Source organism: Myotis brandtii, unplaced genomic scaffold, assembly GCF_000412655.1.
Source record: "Myotis brandtii unplaced genomic scaffold, ASM41265v1 scaffold395, whole genome shotgun sequence".
NCBI lineage: Eukaryota > Metazoa > Chordata > Mammalia > Chiroptera > Vespertilionidae > Myotis > Myotis brandtii.
Genome location: NW_005365155.1, coordinates 3,693,679 through 3,704,376, shown reverse-complemented (window position 1 = coordinate 3,704,376; position 10,698 = coordinate 3,693,679). Strand labels below are relative to the sequence as shown.

Sequence of the window (10,698 nt, the reverse complement as noted above, 5' to 3'; positions counted from 1 at the left end):
TCCTCTCTGTAAAAAATCAATAAAATATATTTTTAAAAAAACTAAAGTGTGGTGACAGATGAAAATAGTATAGGGTGGGTGGGAGGGGAGACAGCCCTCAAACAGGATGCCAAAAAAGTGGGGCAGAAATGACCACGTTAGAAAATAAAATGATGTTTACGTCCAGAATAACCCATTCTCTCTCACACATCCCACCTGTGACATTAATCAGAGCCTTCACCTAGGGCCGTGTGTCATCTTTTCCACCCCCAGCAGTTTACAGATTTTCTTTTATTCTCCAGTGGAAGGAATAAAAAATAAAAAGACCCAGAGCTGCCCTAAAAGGAATGAGGAAGCGGTGCTCTCCGGCGTCTGGCTCTGCAGGGTGACGGCCCATGATGTTCTTTCCGGTCCCAGCAGATGGTGAATTTCCACCTGCCCGCCCCTCGCTTATAATGCAGAACACGTGAAGGCAACACAGTCTGTCTCCTCTCTGCCAGCGGATTAACGGGTGTCGTGCTCCACGATCCCCACAGCTCCCGGAGGTAGAGGAGCTCTGGCTGGGGTTCCTCTCCACCCCCCGGGTAAGTGCCATCAGTTCACAGGCACCCGACGGCAGGCTGCTAGCGGGTCGCTGGGCTTTCAGATCTGATCCGAAAGAAAACAGCTGCGCGGTGGAGGGTGCAACAGTGCTATAAAGATTCTGAGCACGGGGAGCTCTGCTTCGGGAGAAGCCTGTTCTTTGGGGCATAGGAATTCTGTAAATGTTCCCTTTGTTTTACGTCTGAGCTTTTCTCTTTTCGGGTCGGATGAGCAAATTCATGCAAAGCTCTTAATATGATACCTGACGCATAGTGAGCTCTCCCCCCAAAAAAGTTGTTACTGGACTTGTCACCCAGATTCTCTCTGATGGGGATGGAATAAATGCAGAACAATTTGGCCTGGTGGTGAGATCAGACTTAACTGAGTTAGAAATGTGTGATCAGACGCTGTTCCGAATAGCATAAGACATCTGGTCACACACTGTACTGTAAATGACAGCTTTCCTACCCAATAGTTTCAGACTTCGTGTTCTGGCGAAGTGGCACTGAAATTGGCCAGCTGACCCTGTGTGTCCCTCCTGACTCTCTCCCGTGTGATTTCTCCGTAGGCAGAGCGAGGCCGCAGGGAGGGGACTTCATCAGGACAGTCGGCCAAACTTCTGATGAAGCTGACAAGCAGCTGCAATGCCGTATGTGCCCCTCTCATCTTCACGCGTTCATATTTTCCAAAGGCTTGAGCCAAATGTTTACCTAACCTACTTTTTTTCTCTTTTAGTCGAAAATACTAAATACCAATAATATGGAGACATTAATTGAATGTCAATCAGAGGTAAGAAAGCAGTTTCTTAAAGTTTTTATCTGCACTGTGAGAAGAGGAAAAACTTTCTGCTTTAACTGAATATTGTTTGGCTTATTTAATTATTAAAGTAGAAAATTAGTATCCTAAGTGCAGTGTGTTAAACTCTGATATGAAACAATCAGTGCTTTACTATTGATTCTAAAAGCTAGAAAGAAATCAGTGGACTCTTTGGCTAATTTTTAATATGAATAAAATGTTATATGAGCATTTTGTGGGGGAAGCCTGGGTAGGTTTCTTCAGTCATTATTTGTAACTAAAGTAAACCTGCTTTTAGGGTGATATCAAGCAACATCCTCTGTTGGCATCATGTGAGAGTGAAGATAGCATTTGCCAGCTAATTGGTGAGTTTTGAAAACATACTGGTCTTTTATGTAAGTGCTAACAGCAAATGTTCTTGGTTTGCAAAACCACAGGATGTTTCTCTACTAGGAATTATTTGTATGATGTGCTCTTAAAGACCGCAGACCATCCACTCTCAAGTGGAGGCCCAGCCCCCCGAGCATCAGAGCATCCGAAAAGACCCCTCGGGGCCACCCCACTCTCCAAGGGGCTCCTAGTGGGCGACAGATGTCCTGGCCATTCTGTTTTGACAATTAAGGCATATGGACATAAGAAAAACACTCAATGCCTTTTTCCTTTTCTTACTTTTCTAATGGAAAGTGAATCTAAGAACCTATGTAGCAATCTTTGCTGACACTGAATTCCAAAGAACCCATGGTTTACTCTTTTTTTAAATATATTTTTATTGATTTCAGAAAGGAAGGGAAAGAGAGATAGAAACATCATTGAATGGCTGCCTCCTGCATGCCCCCACTGGGGATCAAGCCCACAACCTAGTCATGTGCCCTTGACCAGAATTGAACCCGGGACCCTTCAGTCTGCAGCCGGCCCTCTGTCCACTGAGCCCAACCGGCCAAGGCCCACGGTCCACTTTTCACTCTTTTCATAGTGCATTACGGTAACATAACCTTGACCCAATTCTCCTGAACCATGGGAAAAAGCCACTTCTCCACCCAGCCTCTCCCACTTGCCAGTATAAATTGTATAGGAACATATGCCGGTGCATTTAGAAAATACAGCTTTTCTAATTAGGAAAAAAAAGGAGAAGGAAGAAAAAAGAAAAAGAAGGAAACTTGTGAAAGGCAGTATCCATTGCATACACAAGCCCGCAAAGAGCTCTTGGTGGTGTTCACTAATAATTCCCAATTGCCACGTCTGGGCTTGGACCTTTCTGCAGCAGTTTGTGCTCTCCCCGTCCTAAGGCAGTCGCCCCTGCAACCCTGGAGGGGAAGGGAACTACAGACAAGCTGAGTGACGTAGCTCCCTCTAGTGGCCGGTGGTGCGAGCGTGGCTGCAGCCCGCCCCGCTAAGTATCTTCAAAATAATCTTGTTGAGCAAGTCAGTTCCTCTCTTTATAAGTTTCATTTTCTTCAAAGGAGCAGATTAAACTAGTGTATTTCACATGAAAGATGTCCACCCAGCTGTTAAGGTCAATAGGTTAAGATGGTGGTTTATGACCCATACAGTTAGGTTTTGCCAGTTTTTGCAGCCAACAGCTAGTGACGGGTAAAAACAGGAAAGGTGGAGACTGAAGAACCCTGGTGTTGATGTGTAGGGGCTGGTCACCCTGGTAACGTGGTGGTTTTCTGGGTTGATGTTTCGAGATTAAGATTTATGCCCTTTGCTTTCTCAGTTTTTGCAAAAGTATTTCTCCCATATGGCATACCAGGGGTGACATTATGTGACTGATGATACCCACTGTCTGACATGGATCTCTGTTTGTTAATATTTTAATCTAAATTTTCACCTTGCCTTGTTTTCTTGGCTGTAGAAATTAAGAAGAGAAAGAAGGTGCTGTCCTGGCCCTTTCTCATGAGAAGGCTTTCTCCTCCATCAGATTTTTCTGGGGCTTCAGAGCCAGAATTGAAAGCGTCATTGTTTGATCAGCCCTTGTCAATTATCTGTGGTGACGATGACACCCTCCCCAGACCCATCCAGGTAGGCGCGTGTTGACTTGTCACCCTACTTCAGCTTTCTGCCAGATGTGAAAAGGCTGTGGACAGCCTGAATGTCATCCTCATGCGAAGCTTGTTGAGGCCGATCTTTCATGTTTTCCCTCTTAGAAATGGTTTCTGCCGGGAGTACAGTCGGGACAGTCCCCGGCTGCTTACATTCTAGAAATTGCTTGTATTTGCCAATGAGCTCAGGTTGATGGTCGCTCTGTCCTTGACTTCATAGAGTTAAGAATGCTGAAAATGTGTGGCTTCTGAAAAATCAACAGACAGAGATGTGGTGTAGCATATCTGATCCGAAATCCAATGTGTATGTGGAATGGGTCCCAGGAAGGAGGCTGGAGCAGTTTTAGAATGTGCAAATGAGAGCTTCCACAATGCACCTCCTCTCAGAAAAATGGAGGGTGGAGGAAGAGTTGACAGCAACTGGACTGAAGGGAACAGCTGGCATCAGTGGTCACTTGTTAAGACTAACTCAGTATCACGGGGAACTAACTTTAATGGAGAGGATGTTTTATGACAGATAAAGTTAGCTACTGTGCATATGCACTCCTTTAATCCTCTTTCTCCTACCTAAATATAGCTTTCGAGTGTGTTAGTAGCAAAGTATGTCTTCAAACCAAGGGTAACCATTTCCTATTCCTATGCCTCTCTCCTCTAGGATATTCTCACAATCCTGTGCCTGAAAGGCCCTTCCACTGAAGGGATATTTAGGAAAGCAGCCAACGAGAAAGCCCGCAAAGAGCTCAAGGAGGAGCTCAACTCGGGAGTCATGGTGGATCTGAAAAGTCTCCCCGTGCACCTCCTGGCGGTGGTCTTTAAGGTGAGTTCACAGCATTGGCGCCAAAGAACCTGCCAATGGGTTCTGATAGGTTAATGCTCAGGATACAAGAAATGGGTTCTCCTCTCTACAAATCAAAGTACACTGATCTTGCAGTTTGCCTAAGTTAAGCCTTTTATTTATTATATAAGGCTTTAAAGTTCCCCAGCATTTTGAGGAGAAAGGGACTTGGGTTGTCCTATGGCCAAGTCCATACCCCTGAATCTTGTGGTCCCTTGGATGGTGCCCTTACTGTGCCTGTTGTAGGAAGTTGCTGAGAGACAACACAAGAGAGAGAGCTCCTTCACACTAACCAAATGCAGGAAGGAAGGGGCACAGCCTGTGGCAAGATGAGCATAGGTTCCCTGAGATGGAACAAACCAAGTGGAGATAAAGACACCAGCACGTTACCCAGCACAGACAGGCCAAACGGTACCGTTTCTTCCTCCTCCAGGACTTCCTCCGAAGTATCCCCCGGAAGCTGCTCTCCTGTGACCTGTTTGAGGACTGGATGGGTGCCCTGGAGAGACCGACTGAGGAGGACAGGATCGAGGCCCTGAAACAGTAAGTCGTCAGGGTCCTCCCACCCGGACTCCATCTCTCCGTTCATCGCGTGGCAGGGTGCTTCCTGCACGTGGTAATGATGAGGGGATCCGCGTGGAACTGCTCATCTGCCCAGAATGAAAATCAGGAGTTACCCTGGACATTTACAAACACTGTTTCGGCCAAAGGAGAGTAGATGCTTTTTTAAAAAGTAGAACATGAGCTTCAGTACAAATCACAAGAGGTGGGGGAGTCTAAAAAGATAAGTCGTTTGAGAAGGTATGAGGCAGAATCATAGATGAAAGCTTCAAAATGGGCTAGCCAGCCAGGTGTAGGAATTTGGGGTTTTCCTTAACCTATACCCACTGGTGTCCTGCAAGACAACCATTCTCCCAGAAAGCATCCCTGACAGCACAGAGAACAATCTAGAAGGGATTGTTTTGTTCATTAAATTCCATAATATACTTCATATTCTTCTAATTAACCAGAATGAAAACTATATAAAAACAAACTCCAGTGACAGCGAAAATAATTACATATGTGAATGAAAGTGTGACCTCTTGGTGACTAGAGAATCTTAAATGCCTAACTTTAAAATATCAGCACTTTTGCCCTGACTGGTTTGGCTCATGGATAGAGCATCAGCCTGCGGACTGAAGGGTCCGAGGTTCGATTCCGGTGAAGGGCATGTACCTTGGTTGCGGGCACATCCTCAGTAGGGAGTGTGCAGGAAGCAGCTGAATTGATGTTTCTCTCTCATCAATGTTTCTAAGTCTCTATCACTCTCCTTCTCCCTTCCTCTCTGTAAAAAAATCAATAAAATATATTTTTTTTAAAAAAAATAAAATATCAGCACTTTTGCCAAATCCTATGAGTGTGTGCCTATATACTATGATTGCCCACATGGCTAAATATTTTCAATGAAATATTTATACAATTGAAGACATTAGAGTGTTTGTCCCAAAATGAAAATTACTTTCTACTTAAAGACATAAAGCTCTTTCAGAACAATAACATCTTATGAAAAATAAAAATGATCCATATATTAGAGTTACCATTTCATTTTTTTTAAAGAGAGGCTTTAAAATCCTAATTTATTATTTGTTAGTAATAATGTTGCCGTTGAAATGCTGCCTTGACCATAGTTATGAACATGCCTTATACACTGATTTCTTCTCCGTAAAGATTTCTCAGAATGGTGCAAAAATGTCTCATCTTTGTTCCATGGTCACAGGTCAGAAAAAGGCAAATGATTGTGTTAAAAACACACACAAAACACACCGTCTTTCAGTGTTAGGAACAAAAAGGCATTTTTCTTGGCTAAATGATTCTTCTACAAAAATGGTTTTCAAAATATTAAGCTCTGGTATTTGTTGCAGGAGTGAATGCTCCCACACCTGGGATCTGTGTAAATAACAGGATGAGTCATTGGTGTCGGTGTCTTAGGTTGTCACGATGTCTGGTTAGCCAGTTTCATCCCATGTCAGCTGCCCTTGGAAGAGTCTGAATGAGCATTTCTTAATGTTACTTGTGAAAGCAGCACCTTCCTCATTTTAAAGGAAGTCTGGGTGAGGGAGTTTCGGCTGCTACACTGCAGCCAGCAAAGCCACTGGCGCCTCTGAGCCGCCCCCTGAACCTCATTGCAGGGTCGCAGAGAAGCTGCCGCGGCCCAACCTGCTGCTGCTCAAGCACCTGCTCTCCGTGCTCTACCTGGTCAGCAAGAACGCTGAGATCAGCAAGATGGACGCCAGCAACCTCGCCATCTGCGTGGGGCCCAACATGCTGACCCGGGAGAATGACCAGAACCTCTCGTTGGAAGCCCAGAAAGACTTGAACAATCAGGTTTGTTCCAGCCTGTTTCTGGGAAACTCAGTTTCTGATCCCCCCGCCCGTCCGTCTGCACATCGAGGTGATGCAGTGCCTCTGCGTCTCTGACTGGTCCGCCCTCACAGTGAAGATGGGAAACGCAGGGTGTCCTGGTCACAGTTCCACTGTCAGACCTGCAGTTAATGAACCTGACTAAGCCCAGGCCGCGGCCTTCGACCTCCGAGAGACGGAGTTTAGTGCTTCCCATGTTCACATCCATCTCCCAGGCAGAACGCCTTCACTTCTCTCCTCTGTGCATCACACTCCGTCCAACTGTGGGTTGGAGACACTCCTCACTTAAAGGAAAAATTCAGTTACTATAAAAGTTTCTCAAATTCCCAAATAAAAAGTGCATGTCTCGAAAATAACTTTAATATAGAGATGGCTGCCACATTTTCTGTCTGCTCTTCCCAGACACAACCTCTAGGCTCCTTGTGGCACCGCCCTGACAGCTGACCCTGCCCTGTCCCCCTCCGTTTAAGAAAATGAAGATGCCTTTAAGCTGACCATCTGCTCATGTGTCCTCCCAGGTGAAGACTTTGGTGGAATTTCTCATCGACAACTGCTTGGAAATCTTTGGGGAGAACATTCCGGCACATTCCAGTTCCATCTCCGATGACTCCCTGGAGCACACGGACGGCTCAGGTATGGGCGCGCTGTCGGCCTCGCGGTGCATCGCGTGTCCAGTGTCCAGTGTCCCTGGTTATGAGGCAGGAGCTGCTGTGACAGGGCACGGGCTGAGTGTGGACTCACGGGGCGGGGGGAAGAGGTTAACTGAGCTCCTGGCTCTCCCTGCAGCATCTCCTCGGGCTGCAGGCACTCACTGGGCTGCGCCTGGGCCCCTGCTTGTTCCACATCAGAAACCGCTAGTCTTGCTGATGAACATGAGCCAGAGGGCAGGTCATACCCTTCTGTTTCCACGATTGGAATACGGTCCGTTAAAATGGAAATGAACCCAAGAAGGCCATCTGAAGGGTCGTTTTTAAAGTGAAGATCAATCCATTTTCAGTGAAATGCTGTTTTCTCCCTCCCCACCTCCCTCCCTGTCCCCATTGACAGAGTTGATTTTTAAAGAAACACATATTTAATGTGGCAAATATCTTTCAAACCCCAAAGTAGCTTCACCAAATTACCCACTGCCACCCCCGATAGGGCGAGGGAGCTGTACGAAGCTCATTTCTGAAAGAACCTGAGCAAAAGCTCAACCTCCCTTTCATGTCTGCAGACGCGTCGACCCTGCAGAATGACTCGGCCTATGACAGCAACGACCCTGACGGGGACTGCGGCAGCACCCTCGGCTCCCCGGCCAGGCTGCCCCCGGGGCCCTGGGACACAGCTGCCCGCGTGGAGCCCGTGGCCAGCACTGTGGCCAGGCTGAAAAGCTCCCTCGGTGACCCGGACAGGAGGCACTCAGAGCCCAGCGTGTCGCCCTCACCAGAGCGCCTCGGGAGCTGGCGAGCTAACCCGAAACTGACACGCAGCGAGGACTCCCCCGGGGCCCGGCCGGCCTCCCGGTCAGGAAGTGAGGAGGCCGAGGACCCCTTCCCAGAGGAGGTGTTTCCCACGGTGGACAGCGGGAGCCAGAGGCCGCAGGACCTGCGGGTGCAGAGCTCCCCGCAGGGATGGGCGCCCATGGCCTGCTCCAGCGGCTCCCCAGACGCCTCCTCTGACAGCTCGCCCCCGGCTTCCCCCTCCAGCCCCAGGAGAAGCTTCTTCAGCAGACATCAGTCTTTTACGAAGACAGATAAAAGTAAGCCCAGCAGAGAAATAAAAAAACACTCCATGTCCTTCTCCTTCGCCTCACACAAAAGGGCACTCTCCAAGCCCCCCAGCCTGTCTGTGAGAGCCAGAGAGCCCGGCAGGAAAGACTTCAGAAGGGAGAGCCAGCTCGCCGGGCGAATCGTCCGGGAAAACTTGTCTGAAACCCACGGCCAAGCAGCTCTGGACTTTAGCCCAAGATCCTGTGCCCTGTCGGGGGAGGACGTGTTCCGGCTGGTGGACAGGACGAGGCCCGGCAGCCCACCCTCCTACCAGGAGGCCGTGCGGGGCCAGGCCCCAGCGTTCACTGCCCTTGGGAGCCAGACGGTTGGCAGCCTGCGGGCCAGGATGCTCAGCCTGGACTCGGGGCTGCTGCCTCGCCTACCCGTGCACCACAGAGGGGACTCAGGGGATGCGTGCGGCCAGGAGCCACTCGACGGGCACAGACTCTCGCCCAGGACTGCGAGTTGGAGCCAGAGCAGGACCAGCTGTGCTTCCGTGGAGACGGTCGGACAAGTGGCCGTCACTGGGCGGCCCGAGCTGCACCGGCTCAGAACCGTGTCCGAGTCTACGCAGCGGAGCCCGTGGGACTGCCTGGCGGGGCGCTGCAGCCAGCCGGCCTTCGAGGCTGACCAGCTCCTCTACGCCAAGGAGTCCTACATCTAGGAGGCGGCCAGGCATGTGGCACGCCCATGGCAGATGCAGTGGCCGCATGAACTGCTTCCAGACTGTTTTCTAAAAGTCCAGAATAAGCTCCTTCGAGGCATCGTGTAGCCCTCGGCAAGGACAGCTGCACGGCCCTCGGTGCCGGCTGCGTGCACCGATCCGTGCACACATAGCACACGTATAAAGTGTGTTCCAGACAAGGGGTCGGGTGCAAAGATGTCCACGTAAACACGTGTCTGTATCTGTTTGTGAACTTGGGGCACTTTCTACCAGCTGGTGTTTAAAATTAATGTTTTCTTGTTCTTACGTTGCTTCAAATGTCATGCCCGTTTTCATAGTTTCCACGAGCTCCGTTTCAGGGGAAGGTCTAACTCCGTCAGCAGCGCCCTAAGCAGCAGGGGGGCGGCTCGTCGCCGCAGGAAGGGGAGCAGCAGACTCACCCGCAGGGGCGCCTGTGGGGTTGTCAGGGCCCCACGAACGCTGGGAAGGAAAAAGCCGTCATGAAAATGTACGGAAATACTTCCATGTGTCCTTCTAATCATGTTATTTCTAATGGGATCGATTAGTGAAAACGCATCACATCGATAGCACTTTGAGTCACCTTGTGGTTCAGGGATGTCTTCCCAGGCGTGTGGAGGATGGTACTTTATATGCATCATGGTCGTATATAAACTTCAGTATAATCTCACTACAATAAATTGCCTGCCTTTTTCAAAGTAAAAATGTTCATTCTTTTTTTGTTTTTGTTCATCCTCAGCTGAGGATATTTTCCCATTGATTTTTAGGGAGAGTGGAAAGGAGAGGGAAAGACAGAAACATCCATGTGAGAGAAACACATCAATTGGTTGCCTCCTGCACGTACTCCAACCAAAGCCGGAGAATATGCCCTTGACTGGAATCGAACCCTGGACTCTTCAGTCTGAGGGCCAACACTCCATCCGCTGAACCAAACCGGCTAGGGCTAAAAATGTTCATTCTTCACTGACATGTTACTTCCTTTCCCTCTGTTCACAGAACCCCACCAAGAAAATCATTCACACATTGATTCACTCAACAAGCACTTGCTGAATATATGCATTTGTTACTCTGGACCAGCGGTTCTCAACCTGTGGGTCGTGACCCCTTTGGGGGTCGAACGACCCTTTCACAGGGGTCGCCTAAGATCATCGGAAAACACATATATAATTACATATTGTTTTGTGATTAATCACTATGCTTTAATTATGTTCAATTTGTAACAATGAAAATACATCCTGCATATCAGATATTTACATGACGATTCATAACAGTAGCAAAATTACAGTTATGAAGTAGCAACGAAAATAATTTTATGGTTGGGGGTCACCACAGCATGAGGACCTGTATTAAAGGGTCGCGGCATTAGGAAGGTTGAGAACCACTGGTCTAGACTAATAGCAAAGCTGGGAGTCTTATGTTTGGGAAAAGAGAATCCCTGTTCTTCTGAGGTTTGCAAAACCATAAAAATGTACCCACTTTGAGCCATTTTTTCAGCAGATGGTCACTCACAGGCCAGAAAATTTAGTATGCAAAACAGAGGACAATAGCAAATACCATATTTATTGTCTTTTTAGTGAATTAAACCTTATTTTTATTGTTTTATTAGCAAACATAATGATAATTAGTTTGTTAGAG

The 10,698-nt window shown here is 48.0% G+C and overlaps 1 protein-coding gene across 1 annotated transcript; it reads left to right on the top strand.

The window, feature by feature from the left end:
- Nucleotides 1–344: 344 nt before the first annotated feature.
- On the top strand, nt 345–9,768 carry TAGAP (T-cell activation RhoGTPase activating protein). The gene is made up of 10 exons (XM_005872893.2): nt 345–563; nt 1,130–1,210; nt 1,297–1,350; nt 1,655–1,721; nt 3,212–3,378; nt 4,054–4,215; nt 4,667–4,776; nt 6,402–6,597; nt 7,152–7,266; nt 7,847–9,768. The coding sequence occupies exons 2-10, from the start codon at nt 1,184–1,186 to the stop codon at nt 9,043–9,045; spliced, it is 2,097 nt and encodes a 698-aa protein (XP_005872955.1). The 5' UTR covers nt 345–563; nt 1,130–1,183; the 3' UTR covers nt 9,046–9,768.
- Nucleotides 9,769–10,698: the final 930 nt, after the last annotated feature.

Excerpts from the sequence above, each read along its gene's own strand:
- TAGAP (XM_005872893.2), top strand. The coding sequence starts at position 1,184 with ATGAAGCTGACAAGCAGCTGCAATGCC. Across the intron at positions 1,211-1,296 it reads TGACAAGCAGCTGCAATGCC|TCGAAAATACTAAATACCAA; the intron begins GTATGTGCCCCT and ends TTTCTCTTTTAG. Across the intron at positions 6,598-7,151 it reads AGAAAGACTTGAACAATCAG|GTGAAGACTTTGGTGGAATT; the intron begins GTTTGTTCCAGC and ends GTGTCCTCCCAG.